General features: G+C 51.4%; 1 protein-coding gene across 4 annotated transcripts in view; it reads left to right on the top strand.

The window, feature by feature from the left end:
* Dis3l2 (DIS3 like 3'-5' exoribonuclease 2) overlaps nucleotides 1-10,494 on the top strand; it is a 381,042-nt gene extending 370,548 nt beyond the window's left edge. For 2 of the 4 annotated variants that reach the window (XM_041650838.1, XM_041650837.1), the window contains 7 exons: nucleotides 4,249-4,432; nucleotides 5,214-5,300; nucleotides 7,405-7,552; nucleotides 7,824-7,954; nucleotides 8,088-8,192; nucleotides 9,397-9,498; nucleotides 9,991-10,494. In XM_041650838.1, the coding sequence (XP_041506772.1) occupies nucleotides 4,249-4,432; nucleotides 5,214-5,300; nucleotides 7,405-7,552; nucleotides 7,824-7,954; nucleotides 8,088-8,192; nucleotides 9,397-9,498; nucleotides 9,991-10,128 (895 nt within the window). In that variant the 3' untranslated portion in view covers nucleotides 10,129-10,494. Of the gene's footprint in view, nucleotides 1-4,248; nucleotides 4,433-5,213; nucleotides 5,301-7,404; nucleotides 7,553-7,823; nucleotides 7,955-8,087; nucleotides 8,193-9,396; nucleotides 9,499-9,945 lie in introns of all 4 variants that reach the window. The other 2 variants (XM_041650836.1, XM_041650835.1) reach the window with 1 other exon arrangement.
* Nucleotides 10,495-14,913: the final 4,419 nt, after the last annotated feature.

Raw genomic sequence — 14,913 nt, 5'->3', positions numbered from 1 at the left:
AAATCAGGACAAAGGTAATGACATTGTGGTGGAAGAACTGGGGAAACTTCTGGAAATCTATCCCAAATCCTAGGGTTGGAACCCTTGACACAGTCTTATATACCCTACTGCTCTAGGAAAAGGAAGATTATAACAGGGCAGGTGCCCAGACAAGAGGAGCAAGGTCTAGGCCAGGGTACACATTACCATAGTCTGTTTAGCACTTATTTAAGGGCAGGCACTTAATACACTGCATCTGCTTGGTTGGCATGCCCACCTTCCTCAGAGGCCTGCTTCTCACCTAACCGCTCTCGGATCTCTGTCAAACATGGTGATTCACACTGATAATCTCAGTCTTCAGGAGGCTGAGGCTGAGGATCTCAAGTCTCAAGCCAGTCTGGGCTACATAGAAAAGGCCCTATCTCAAAACAAACAAGCGAACAAACTTTTATAAGTAAGCACATTTAGGACACAAACAAACATGTCCCAGTTCAGGTCCTCAGATGGTGGGGTGCTGCCTCCAGCAGCTATCTCTCATAAGATGTTCGCTGAGCACACTCACTTCCTAGGGTGAAGATGCAGAGAATAAAAAATGAATAAAGCAAGCCCTGGCAGCTCACGCACATTTGTATGCATGAGTTGCCTTTCTCTTTTAAGTGGTATTAGTATAGTTCTGGGTGAAACTGTCTTTCTATTATATGAATGTGCATCTGTGGTGTGTGCTTATACATAGGTTAGTTGTTGCTTGCTATGAGATGAAACTCTGGCTCAGTTGTTCCCTGAGAACAACTGGTGAGAAACTGCAAACCTGCACCCTCTCTCACCAGGTCTTGCAAGCCCTGACAACAGGTAGGGGATGCTGTGAGTGAGGGCTGTGGGCTTTCACCCTGATGTCCTAGTTGACAGCTCTGTCACAGCACAATCCCACCCAAGACCTCCAGAGTTATGGGGCCCTAGTGGCTCAGGGCACCAGATGCTCAGCAGATGCCAAGCCTGGGACTGAGGCCCCATCTCTGAAGGCTTGGCTTGCTGTTCTGGAAGGTGATCCTGGCTGGCAGCCATTCCTGAGCCCCTATTTAGAGCAGTTGTCAGGCAGTTGCTGGGCTCCAGCTCCCCATCCCCAGCGGGGCTGAGTGATCTCATGCCTGTGCAATGCTGTCACTGGGGGAGGAGGTGTCCTAAGACTGAAGGCAGGTGCCCGGACCAGAAGGAAAGCCTAAGTCATGGCAACCCAGACAGCTCTCAGCCACTTTCCCAGTCCCATATCCTAATGTACTCTAGCCTGCTTCGTCTGCCCTGGGATAGTATAGGGTATCGTTTGAGTTTGGCTGTGAGCTCATCTATGCAGCATCGCCCCTTCCCCACAAGAGAGAATGGATCAGATGGCTGCGAGCTTACTGGTCAGAGGCCACCATGGCACCCTTGTTTGCACAGAACCCTTATCACAGAGGGTTTGGCTAAGAAAGAAACAGCCACTGGGACTCCAGGGACCTCCACCCTCCACACATTGGGCCACAGAGCCACAATTTGTGAATTCTGGGGTTGTTCTTGCACAGAAGTTCTTGGGTTCTAAGCGGCTCCTGCCACGTCCCCGGACCTGGAATGGAAGATTCTGGGGGCCCTCTGCTGTTCACAGTGAGAACTGCCCGGGATAGACAGGTGCCAGCAAAGAGGGCCCTTTACTAGCCCTAGGTAAGAGTAAAGGATCTCTGTGCATCCCTCCATGGGGTTAATGACCCCACAGGAGATCTTGAGCTCAGTGGAGCTCTAGCTGCTAGTGGCTTTACCATATCTCAACCTGACAGTTCCGGAGTTCCACTGGGGGCATCTTACAGCTCTTGGGGCTCTTGGGAGTCGTGGGGCTCCAAGTCCAGAGCATCTGCCAAGCCCTTTGTGGTGTACACAGGCTTGCCCCTTCCCCTTTCACTTGCAGGTGGGGGGAATGGCTCCCACAGCCGCCCTGTAACAGTAATGAGCCTTATTAGCACCCAGAGAATGGGAACTTACTGCTGTGCCATCCTCCTGTTCGGTGACAGTGTTTAGGTTTGTGCTTTGATCTTGTTAAATTGTTGTGGAGGGTCCACAGGCTTATGTCTTAGCTTGAAGGGAGAGAGTAAGGGAAGGATAGATGGATGGAGAGAGAGAGAGAAGATGGACAGATGGATAAGGACTGCTAATGGAAATGGAATCCACAGGTACCAAGGCACCTGAGCAAGGCCAGCCTATGCATCCAGAGCCACACCGGACTGTGATCAGGGTTATCCATGCACTTCTCTTCTCAAGGCCTTGGGGTAGCCTGCGGTATTGTGCAGATGTCCAGGGAAAATAAGTAGTAGGGTTATGGTCCCCGGAGAAGCAGCTTGCCTGAAGTCTGTTAGTGCCTGTTTCCCATAGTGACCCTTCTATCACCCCAAACCTTCTCTGTGTTTTTGTTATTGTCCCTACATGAGCTCGTGAGTAGCAAAGCAAAAGAGCTCCTTTGGAGCAGGAGTCTGGTTCATCCCAAGATATTCTCTGACCTGTAGGTTGAGGCAAGGAGGGTCCCATCTGAACCACTAGCTCCTGATCCTGCCTGCCAGCCAAGTCCTCACAGCTCTGGTGTGGGGCCCTGCTGCCACCTGCCGGCTTCACTTATAAACTGCAGTCCTAGCTCAGCCCTGGTCCACAGGATTCTGGGACTGCATGAAGAGAAAAAAATCTGGACACATATCTGCCCCCCGCCCCGCGCGCCCCATAGCAATGCCTGTTGAATAGACAAATTCACAAACATGGGAGCATCTGGGTAACAGCCAGAGCAGGAACAGACAGAGCATCCCAGCACTCTGGAGGCTGAGGCAGGGAGAAAGATTATCAGATGTTAGTCGTTTGTATGGTGGATAGGAAGAAGGGAAGGCACCACTGTGTCTTGGGCAGTTGATATCCTGCCTGTGATCACTTTGGGAGGAAGATTGGGAGAGCTCTGTGATTCACTGAGAGCTCCAGCAGAGTACGGCAGAAGCAGCATTCACACTGCATCTCGGGAACTTGGGAGTCATGATGGTGATTGGCAGACACTAATAAGCACAAGGGCAGATTGGATACTGGGACACAGAATGACTGCCTCAAGAGCTCTGGCTACCAACTAGTGGGCAACACAAAGGCTTCTTTTCTTGAGCTGGGACTCCTGCATAGTGAAAGAATCAGCTAAGGTCCCCATGACAAAGGTGTGCCCAGGCACCTATGACAGAAGCCAGGCCATGCTGAGGTACTTGCCTATTCCTTGCTGTAGAAAAAACTCCCTGAGGCATGACTCTTCATAGCAGGTCTAGTTGGGGCATAGGAGGGATTCTCCCTTGCTATGTCTGACACTCCTCCTAAGAGCCTGCTTAGATGACAGGTATGACCAAGCAACAGTACTCAAATAGAGAACTTTATCCCAGGCTTCCTCAGACACTGCCAAACCCAGAGTTGCCTCTGAGGGAGAATCCCAAGTCTTGACATATACAGCTTGCGGAGTCTCCTCTATGTGGAAAAAGGTCTCTAATGGCCCCTGCCTTCCAGGGAGCAAGGCTTCTCCACTCAGGACATCCAAACTACAGTAGGATGCACACTCCCTTCCTGAAAAGCGTCATGGTCAATCTACTTACCTGAGCCCCAACTGTCAGGGGAGACCAGCATGTGGCCTGCTTAGGATTGGAATCCAGGTAGCTGACCTCAGGGCTGGTTGATGCTAACCCCTGCGTTGCCTGGCTTCCTGCTCTTGGCACACTTCCTCCATCTTCCACCAGTCCCCGCTTCTCCCCACGAGGGCCTCGACATGTTTTCATCTTGCTGTTCAGAGCTTTATCCGCGTGTACTTACAGTATTTCTAATTACACTGGAGTGAAGGACAATTAGAATGATAGCCTGGAGGAAGCCCGGCCACTCTTTCCACCAGAGATCTTTACTCTGCACCATCTCTGGACCAGGTATGACCTGAGAGCATCTGCCCTTCAATGGGAAATGAGACATTTTTGTCTCTGTTCCCCAGGAGTACTACCATAGAACAAGGAGACCACACACACATTCACAGACAGAAGAGAAAATCATTATTGACAGGTTGACTCTGGGAGAACCAGAGCACGGAGATGAAAGAGAAAGAACTAGAAGGAACAAGTTTGAGCAGGTCACAGGAAGGTTCTTCTTACACTGGGAACTAAAGTGTAAGAGAACCAGCTGAGCAGAGATCTTGGGACGGGGACAGTATTGCCTGCCTCCAGGGTCCCTCAAGTGACTACCCCTCCCCCACAGGCTTGTAGAGGAATTCATGCTCCTGGCCAATATGGCAGTGGCCCACAAGATCTTCAGCACCTTCCCGGAGCAGGCCCTGCTGCGCCGGCACCCACCACCACAGACAAAGATGCTCAGTGACCTGGTGGAGTTCTGTGACCAGATGGGTCTGTCCATGGATGTCAGCTCTGCAGGGGCCCTCAATGTGAGTTCTGGTGGGCAGGTAATGGGAAGTCTTGCTTGGAGAAAAGAGACAAAAGCCTGAAAGTTGGGCTTGTGGCTACTTTTATGCCTTATGTAGTCTCTCCCTATTCAGCCAGGTCTCCTCTACAGTGGGGAGGATGGCCCCAGCGAGGGAAAAGCACTGTTATCTGGTCTGGACCAAGGGAGGCCACTCATTTCCCATTGAAGAGCAGATGCTTTCAGGTCATTCCTGGTCCAGAGATGGTGCAGAGTAAAGATCTCTGGTGGAGAGTGGCCGGGCTTCCTCCAGGCTCACTTGTAAGAAAAGTGCTCTCTCTCTCTCTCTCATATATATATACTGGCATGTCCTATATCAAGGATTAGTCCTTATTGTGCTGGACGACTGGAAACAAGGACTCTTTTTTTAGAGGAAGTCGCCTCAAGTGCCCCCTTCTTGGAGCTAAGCTGTAGGGGGTTGCAGAACCAGTGTCCTGGCTCATCCCACAAAAAGGAGACTTCCCACCCGTGCTTCAAGGTTGGGGTTGGGTGGAGGGGCAGAGGATTATTCTAGTCAAGAGTGGTCTGCCAGCTAAGGTTGGAAGATCTTAGGCCCATTGTGTGCTACAGGCTATGAACCACTTCTCTGGTGCCCTACAGGGAGTCATCAACCCAAGGCTGGGCCCATAACCGAGGACCCCTCTCTACCCTCCCCAAACTTAGGATCAGATGATTAGCAGGTGAATCCTCAAACCTCTTCCCAAACCTGGCCATATCTTATAGAGGTTTCTGGGGTTTACTTCTAGAAAAGCCTGACCAAAACATTTGGAGACGACAAGTACTCTCTGGCCCGGAAAGAGGTGCTCACCAACATGTACTCCCGGCCCATGCAGGTAAGGAGAGGCCACACCTGTCCTTGATCCCAGAAATACCTGTGACTCTGACTAGCAAGCACCATGTGTATATAACCCACCACTGTCTTGCTCTGCTCTGGGGCTTGCTGGATAGAGAGGAGCTGCTAAGGAACACTATCAGGCAAGGGATGCGCAGTCACACCTAGGACAGGCAAGCCCTGGGCTCAAGAAGAATCTTGTGTATGTGCAAAAGCATGCTCCAGCCCTCAAGGGCTACTCTGGACTATGGTTGCTAGAGACCCCAGGCAAGAAAAAGCCCCCACCTTTACTGCAGCTGCAAAGTCTGACCAGGAGAATCAGTTCGTTAGGAGCTTGGGCCCATGTTCCCAGGCAGGTGACAGCCATGAGCTAGACAGATGGGCTGACTCGTAGCAGCCTGTCACTATTCTGTAGTTCCTGCTGGGCCTAAGCATCCTGGGGATGGGAACCATCTCAGTAGATTGGCAGGTCTACGGGAGTTATGGGTATTAATGGGATCAGCTGTGGGCCCCCACACCTGCCAGGGCAGTGGCAGGCCATTTTTCAAGGGTCAGTCACTCTTGGCACATCCAATCTGTTCATGAGAGTCAGGTGGCCTCAGCCAGCCACAGCTGATTTATTTCCTGATAACTCTTGGCTCTACTATGATGGCGCTATCAGGACCTTTGGGGGCCTAACTGCCTGTTCCCTGCTCCCAATCTCCAGTGTCTGTTCCCCACCCTTACCCTAGACAGTGCTGACAGCAGAGAGGCTGAGCACCTTGCTGTGCTCACCAGAAGCCTCAAAGACCTTGGGCTGTGCTGTGTGGGATGCTTCTGCCCTCCAGGATTCCAGGGGCAAGGAGTGACCCAGTGATGGGACAGGCCAGGGGCACAGCTACAGCAAGCACAAAAGTGAGAGGAGTGAGGCCTGGTTCCCAAGAAAACTGCTGCAGCAGGACACCAGAGCTATCCCAAGGATCTCTGGCCACTGCGGAGAAGCCATTATTGTTACCCTGCCCGGAGACAGCTATACTGACCAAGGAGGAGCCTGAACCCCTTTTCCTCCTCACCCCAGCCTTTCTGAGGAACTGAGTCACAAAGATAAGCATGACTTGCTGAGAAGACTATGTCCATGGAGTAACCAGAGCAGGCTGTCCATTGGTCAGGTACTCTGGAGCTTTCAAGGTAGTGAACTTCCTTCCAGGCAGCAACTGCAGAATCCAGGGGCTGTGGCAAGGCTGAGACCAGACTTTGTCTAGGTTGTACTGAAGCTGAGAACAGCTTAGTGACTCCTTTTGCTCAGGTATTTTAGACAAGTGTATCACCTTGGACAGTTAGTCAGAAGCAGACACAGGCTGGCAGGCTAACAAACTGCGTCCTATGGCTGGCATATGCTGGAGTACTGCAGAACCAGTGTGCAAGTGTGACCATCAGCTGGGCAGAGATCAGGGCCAAAGGAGATGGGGGTGGCTCAGCAAGGCTGGGAAGCTCCTTATGGGCTGCACTCCCATGGGAGTTGGCACCTTCTCATGCTGGCCAGGGACATGTGACATCCTCAGCTTCAGCTGTGTCTCTGGAAGACAATTTACAGCCCTGGGCCAGTATGGCCATATGTTTTCCTGTCTGCTATCATTCTGACCCAGGGTGGAAGCCCAGATCCATCCTAAGGATCAGTCCCCAGGCAACTCCTCTGCATCATTCCTGGCAAGGGACTCAGCAGCCATGGGCCTTAGTGGGGAGGAACCCTTGCACAAATGCCCTGGTGGCTAATCTCACAGGGCCAGAGGCCATCTAGCATCCTGAGGGCTCCCAACACCCCATACCCAGCAGAGATATAGCTCTCTGGGTTATTCCAAGCACTAGTCTCATGGTCAGAGACCTGGCAGCCCTGGGCCTGGCTAACATGTATCCTGAACGGAAAAGGAGTCTGATCACTACTGTCCTCCCTGGCAGCTGCTGAGATCCCTTAGGTAGAATGGCCCTGGCTCCAAGAACCAGACTGTCTTTGATCAACTGCCTAAATAAAGCTTATAGGGGAAGTCTGTGCCAACCCTGCCATGGGCCAGGCTTTGGGTCTCAGCACCTGCTAGACCCATCCAGGCTTAGTCCCACTCTTCCTCCAGATGGCACTGTACTTCTGCTCTGGGATGCTGCAGGACCAGGCACAGTTCCGGCACTATGCTCTCAACGTTCCCCTCTACACACACTTCACCTCTCCCATCCGCCGCTTCGCTGACGTCATAGTGCACCGCCTCCTGGCTGCTGCTCTGGGTAAGGGACATGACTCTGGCCTGGGAAGACCTTTGCCAGTCAAGAGTTACCCACTCTCAGAGTAAGTGACCAGAGACCACATTACTGTGATCACAGAAGTTCCAAGGGACAGAGAAGCCTAAGTTTGAACACTGTCCACCCACATCTAGATGATGGGAGCTGCAGTGGGACTTTCTGAAAGCCTGAGACCATAATTTTCCCAAGATCCCTTGCCTCAGCACACAACCTTCTTCAGCCTACTCACTAGCAACCCTGATCACCCCCTCCCCAGGCTACAGTGAGCAGCCAGATGTGGAACCTGATACTTTACAAAAGCAAGCCGACCACTGCAATGACCGCCGCATGGCTTCCAAGCGTGTACAGGAACTCAGTATCGGCCTCTTCTTTGCTGTTCTAGTAAAGGTAAATGTCCAACGTGATCCCTGCCCCTTCCCCCTCCCCCACCCTCCTAGGTATACACTCATCAGGAGCTTGTATGGAGCACAGTGCAGGCCCTTCCTGGGAGGATGTCATGACTGGAGCATTGTTTCTACAGGAGAGTGGTCCCCTAGAGTCTGAAGCCATGGTGATGGGTGTCCTGAACCAAGCCTTCGATGTGCTGGTGCTGCGCTTTGGGGTGCAGAAGCGCATCTACTGCAACGTGAGTATGCCCTGTGGGAGTGGGAGGCATGCACCTGCAGGACAAACCAAACCCTAAAGGGCTTAGCACATGATTCACTGCCTTTTCCCTGCCTCTGTCTATTTCCTTGATGGGGACCCCATATGTCCCTGACCCAGAACAGCCCATGGTAGTTTCCCAAGCTTAGAAGGCAGGACTAAGCTGAGAGCCTTGTTGTCCCCATTCATGAGCTATGTAGGACCCACAACTCACCCCCCCTCAGCAGTGGGCTTCACTGGCATGTGACAGGAGGGGATCAGGACCCCTAACTCCAAGTTTGTCTGATAGACCCTTCCCAGACACCCAAGTAAGCCTGCCTGGGACAGGACTTCAGGTCAAGGGTTAACCTAAATTCTTCCCTAAAGACCCAGGCACTCAGAATATAACCAGGATGGCAGGGTGTAGGGCCTGAGGTGTTTTTATAGGGACATGTGGAAGGAGAAGCCAGAGGATGGCCAGGACTGCTCTGAACACTGTGTACCTTAAGAGAAGAAAGAGGCCTGGCCTGCCTTGAGTTCTTCCCTGGGTGACAGTTCCTTTGAAGTTCTCTTGGCGTCTGCTGTAATGTCAGCTGGGGGGGTTCACTTTAGCTTCTCTGTGGTCACCTGGCTCTTTCCCCTGGCTTTGAACTCCTATATACAGAGCACATGGGTAAGTGTGGAGCTCTGCACAGGAAGAGACATAACAATTCATAAAGGAAGTAAAACAGGAGTGGGCCAAGTGCAGCTGGAAACATCAGGCACCTGTGGGTCACTGAGTAGGATGGTAGTTCAGATCAGTTGGTAATACAGTCTCTGCTGTTCCCTGGCCCTCAGCCTGGGCTGGTAGGCATCTTGCCAGCAGGGGTTGCAGCCATCAGATAGTTGAACAAGCCTATACAGACCTGTTCCTCCCCAGTACAGTTACATTAGAGCACTGGTCCCTCCCAGATTAGATTGCCCCTTGTTCCTGGGTCACCTTCAGGTATCACTTAGAGCAAAAGTAACTTGGCAGAGGCTCCTGAAGCTGGGTAGGATGTCCCATGTCTCAAGCGAAACAGGCAACAGCAATAGAGCAATGGGTACCATCTTCCTCCAGCTAGTCAGAAATTTGTCAGGGGAGAGGGCCACCCCCAAGCAGGAGAATTAGAGGTTCAGAGGTGGCATCTGAAGCCCATGGCCTGAAGCTCTGATGTGTATACCCCCAGGCACTGGCCCTTCGATCCTACCACTTTCAGAAGGTGGGGAAGAAGCCAGAGCTCACACTCCTCTGGGAACCTGATGATCTTGAAGAGGAGCCAATACAGCAGGTCAGCTCCTTACTGTGTCCCTGAGCCCACCTTCTGTCTCCCACATGTGCCCCTAGGTCCTCATCTGCCCCTCATTTCTCCCCCAGCACTGTAGGCTCCCCAGTGGGGTTTCAAGCCCCCATGCTAAGACCCAAGTCCTGCACTTAGACTCCAGGTTCTCACATGGAAATGCCCACTAGAGACAGAGACGGGAACCATCCTTCTCCACCAAACATAACTTTCAGAATTCTTTGAGAAGCTTATAAAAGCTATAGACCTTATATCCATCTTGTTCCAAAGGCTGGCCCAACCAAGCCTGTTTTCTTGATCCTCATGAATGTTCACTGAATACCAGGTGCCTGCATGATGCCATCTGGGCCATTGGTTCTCCCCAGGCCCTAGGACTCTCATTTACAGAGGGCAGCAGAGGCTAGGTGAGCCTCAGCAGTCGGCTTGCTTTGATTACAGGTCCTTACCTACCCTGTCCTCTCCCTGTGCCTGGCTCTGCTACAGGTCATCACCATCTTCAGCCTGGTGGATGTGGTCCTGCAGGCAGAGGCCACAGCCCTCAAGTACAGTGCTATCCTGAAGCGACCGGGCCCTGAGCGTTCCCTGGGCCTGGAGAAGGAGTCTGAGGAGCCTGAGGACTGAATGCTAGCCCAAGCCAGGCCTGTGCCTGCCCTACCCTGCTGGCTTTTAGGAATGGGACCTTTTGACACCAAAGGGGATTTTTAATTTGGTTTTTTAACAACTCAGGGGTTTGTTTTTATTTCTTATTTTTTAATTTTATTTTACTTTTGCAACTCAGTTTTTAAATGAACTGGAAGGGATACAGTGTGGTTGGGGGTCAGGGGAGGGAATGCTGAGGCCTGGCCAGTGCTTCCCTGAGCAGAGAGGGTCCCAGTCTTCCTGGGCAGGCAGCCTTGCTTCGGCCAGGCCACCCACTGCCCTTCCCTGCCCAGGAAATGGGGGGTTTCAGCAAATCAGTGTCATGGAATAAAATCAAGTGTGAAGTGCTGTCTGTGTAGATGCCATGGGGAAGCCTGGCAGCAGGGTGGTCTTGTGCACCCAGGGCAAGGGGGCTCCCCAGGAGCCACCTCATGGCTGAGCTGGGGTCATCAGCGCAGGACCTTCCTGCTAGCTCCAGGGTGATTCATGAGCCATGTGTGGCAGATTGATGCCGCAGCCTCCTTCTGGCTGATTAAAAATGTAATTAGTATGCACAGCAGGGAGCTGCCAGTCACCCTGTGCATGTGACTGTGGCCATTCCTCCCCACCCGTTCTCTCTGCTGCAGCGCATGGGTTCTGGGAAGGTGGGGCTACAACCCCTCTCTCTTGTATACCATAGGCCAAAGCTCCCAGTATCCCAGTAGTTCTGTTAGCATCTGTGATATGAGTAGGTACCTGAACACCTACAGTTTCAAACCTATACCCTAGCTTGTGGAAGGATCACGGAGATGGGTGAAGCCAGACCTTCCAGAGGACAGGAACCTTTCACACCAGATCCCAGCCACCTGCTTAGCATCTTGAGCACTGGCAGACCGTACCCTCGTTGCCTGTGTTCATAGGCACAACCTAGCCTATGAATTGACTTCAAGAACTACTAGAATCTAGGATGGAAACCAAAGCAACCAAGGCCCTGTTCTCCGATGCTGTTCCCTGTGGCGTTAGGATTAACAGGCTCATCTGATCTGGTCACAGTGATTTTCTTCAAAGAAAGATTCTGTAGAGTGCCCTGGCAGGTTCTTTGCAGTGAGTGACTGGCACGGCTGCAAGGATGCAGTAGCCCTAGGATAGGCTGTTGCCTGATGAGAACCAAAGATACATCCCTACTCCAGCCCTGGGTTCTGTCTTCCCAAATGCCTTGTCAACCTCAGACAGCCTTCATGTGCCTATTCTGCTACCCCTAAGATGTCCCTTCTGCACCCATTTCCAGACCAACATATCTGGATGGGCAGATTGGTGAGGGATGATGGTTTGGTATTTTGGGGAAGACAATTCTGGTGCTTCCCCAGACCTGGATGCCAGTCTAAAGGTCCCATCCCTCAAACCTATGCCGCCCTCTGAGGAAAAGCAGCAAGCAACTCTGGCCTGCCAAGCCCAGGCTCCCATCACCTCCTTTCACTGCCTCCCACAGAGCCCTTGAAGTGAGAAGCTAGGACAACACGTCCCTCCTGCCCCCATGAGGAGGAGCTGACCAGTCAGCAAGGAATTTTTGCTGTGTGGACTTGCTTAGAGGGCAGGTGCTAGACTAGAATCTTCTACAACAAGCCAGACATCATGTCACTGGGAACTCCGAGGCCATGAAAGTCCTGGGTTGCCCCCAACCTATCTGACTAATGGAAGTCTCAGGTCTCCATTTGAGGTGGTGCAATCAGTCTGTACCTGTCCTAAACCCAAGCTCCTGTCCTCCATCATTGCCTCCCAGGCTCAAAGCCAGTGGCTTGACAATCTTCCGACACCACAAAAGCTGAGCTCTTTGTGTTCATTCAGCACCAAGTCAGTACACCAATGGAACTAGCATCCATGTGCCACTGAGGGTGACAGGCCCTCTGTTCCCCACACTAAGGGACTGTTGACAGAAGAGGCATACAAACTCATCAAAAGGAGTGTGCTCATTCATGCAGCTGTCCAAGGCACCTGCCTGCCATTGCAGGCTGAAGCATAGGGCACAGAGCCGGTCACTGGCTTTTCCTTAGGGGCCCCTTGAGGCCCATGTGGAAGGAAGACTGACACAATCCCACCCCATGACTGGAGTCTGGCAAAACTCAGAAGCAGCTGGTGAATGTTTTCCCAGGGGAAGATGGAGGCGGCTGTGAGCCCAGCATGGGTAAGGGAGCCAAGGCGGTAACGTGTAACCCATCCTCCTGGGAAGAGGCTGATACCCTCTACAGTCAGACTTAGGAAAGACCCCTGGAAAGGACTCCAGTGGGCCTGGTGTGGTGACCCACGGGAAGCTGGGCACCACGCACTGGAGGCACGGTAAGACAGGACGCTGGTGCCAGGTAGAGGCAAAGCCATTGCAGCAACCATTGAAGACGGACCAGGTGAGAGGAGGAGGGCCTGAGATGGTACAACATCCCGGAGTGGAGGCCTCCCAAAATGGAGGTGGCATGAGCAGAGTGGGAGCAGCCGAGGCCAGAGGTGGCGCCTACTTGGGATGAGTATTTCCAGTGAGGCTGGCCTGGGAAGGAGGGCTGAGCCGTAGGGCATTGATGACTCAATGAGGTGAAATGAGGGGCCATGTGTGGAACAGCTGGGCTACGTGAAGAGGATACACTTCTGAAGAGCATGCAGGGCAACCCAAGAGGCTTAGAAGAGGTGAAGTGGGTATAGCTGGGCTCTGGAAGAGACTATTACAATCCATAAGAGCCAGGGCCCTGGGGTCAGATCTCCCATTAAAGGTCATTGGACATAGGTTTCTGAAGAATACAAAACACTGCTCTCACTGTCTCCCCACAGACCACCAAAAGGCAGCAAAGAGCTTGTTGTGAGAGATTCATTGTGAAGGGGAATGAAAAATGTGGGAAGAAGTTGCACTGGAAGCTAAGGGTGAGAAAATAATCCCTGTCAGACCTGAGAAAGGCAGATACAAGACCATCAACAAAAAATGCTGGAACAGCCAGTCTGCAGCACTGCACAATATCTATCAAATACTTGGGCTCAGGGTAGAGAAAGGTTGCTACAGAGGCCAGTGGTGCCACTGTATTAAATAAATAAACTGGGGGCTGGAGAGATGGCTCAGAGGTTAAGAGCATTGACTGCTCTTCCAAAGGTCCTGAGTTCAATTCCCAGCAACCACATGGTGTCTCACAAACCATCTGTAATGGGGCCTGGTGTCCTCTTCTGGCCTGCAGGCATACACACAGACAGAATATTGTATACATAATAAATAAATATTTAAAAAATATTTTTAAAAAATTAAATAAATAAATAAACTGGCCTCTTCCCCACACCAGCAGACAAGAGATCCATCCTTGGAGAGGTAAGATGGAGAGCTTGTGAGAGATTCATTGTGGTAAAGTCTCCTGTGCACAGGACCTCACCAGGTGCAGACAGCACCTCCAGCTCCTCTGCTACAGGATCTGGTCAGCCCCCAGGACTTCAGCACCCCACAGGAGATTGGAAGCATCTTCTCTGGGGTATCCTGCACCCACTTGAAACACAAATTTGACATCAGGAGTTCCCCCCAATGAGATCTCAGTCAGATTTGTCATGGGGAATCCAGTTGCCAAATCCTAGGGTACTCTGGCTTCTGATCACCTTGTGGGTCCTATCTAAATAAAGATGGCCAAGGAAATTTCTTTTTAAAAGGAAAACAGGTTCTATGGGGGAAACAGACCATTCAGGGAGAAGAAAGTATCAGAAAACAAAGTTCTTACTGACATTTTTAAAGAGACAAAAATGGAAAAACAAGGACTAGATGCTAGTTAGGCACAAAAGAAAGGGATAACCTGGTGGCTCAGCCAGTAAGGCTCCTGGCACCAAGTCTGCCACCCTGAGTTCAGTCAGGGCTTACATGTTAGAAGGAAGAACCTGGCCATTATGCATGATCCAGAGTTGTGCTTCAGCAGCAACCAATAGTGGTTGCTATGTATTCCTTAAGGCAGCTGTGGAGTGTTCAAAATAGCCAAACTACCATGAAGGCTTGGCTAATAATCTTAAGCTCAAGGTTCCAGAGAAGGGTATAATGACAGTCCAATCTCCCTGGCCCCCCAATGTCTTAACTTATTTAAAAAAAAAAATAGCTGAGCATGACAGCTTATACTTGTAATCCCAACGCTTGGGAGGCTAAGGTAAGAGGATTGCCATGTATTGGAAGCCAGCCTGTAGTACATAGTAAATACTAATGCAGCCAGAACTATACAGCAAGACTCAGAAAGAAAGGAAAAATAAACATTAAAGGGCTACTTAGAATAAAAGCCCATCATTAACTTTAATGGCATTTAATGGTGCTCAATTCTTAACCAAATACCATTGGGAGAAGTTAGATTAGTGTATGTCTCATACACCTAAACAGCGGAGTGCTCAAGATTGAGGGACAGGCCAGCAGCACCAGGTGCGTGAGAAGGTCCCTGCCTGAGGCAGCAGGAGAAAGACTCCAGGAATAACCCATATGTGACAATAAGAAAGTAGTGACTGGGGAGGGGTGCACACAGCAACACAAGAAAGAAAAGACATTGTTGGTTTACAACCTGGCACTCTGGCAACAGCACTTACAGCCATCTAAGGTGAGTGCTGAGGAAGACTCTCAACTGCCCTGGAGCCGTATTTCAAGGATGGAGGCGTGGGAAAGGTGAGTAGCTAGTTTGCTCTCTTCAGTGGGAGGTTGTGGGGATTAGTGATGGCTGCAGATCCTTCACGTGCCCAGCACCACACACTCTATTCTTGTCCTTCCTCTTGAATCTGGACAGGCTCTTTGGCTCCTGAGTTCAA

Source organism: Microtus oregoni, unplaced genomic scaffold, assembly GCF_018167655.1.
Source record: "Microtus oregoni isolate MIOR12 unplaced genomic scaffold, Mior012 000004F_ref0000308, whole genome shotgun sequence".
Lineage (NCBI taxonomy): Eukaryota > Metazoa > Chordata > Mammalia > Rodentia > Cricetidae > Microtus > Microtus oregoni.
The sequence above is the reverse complement of the archived record's forward strand: the minus strand, read 5'-3'. Positions and strand labels throughout refer to the sequence as shown.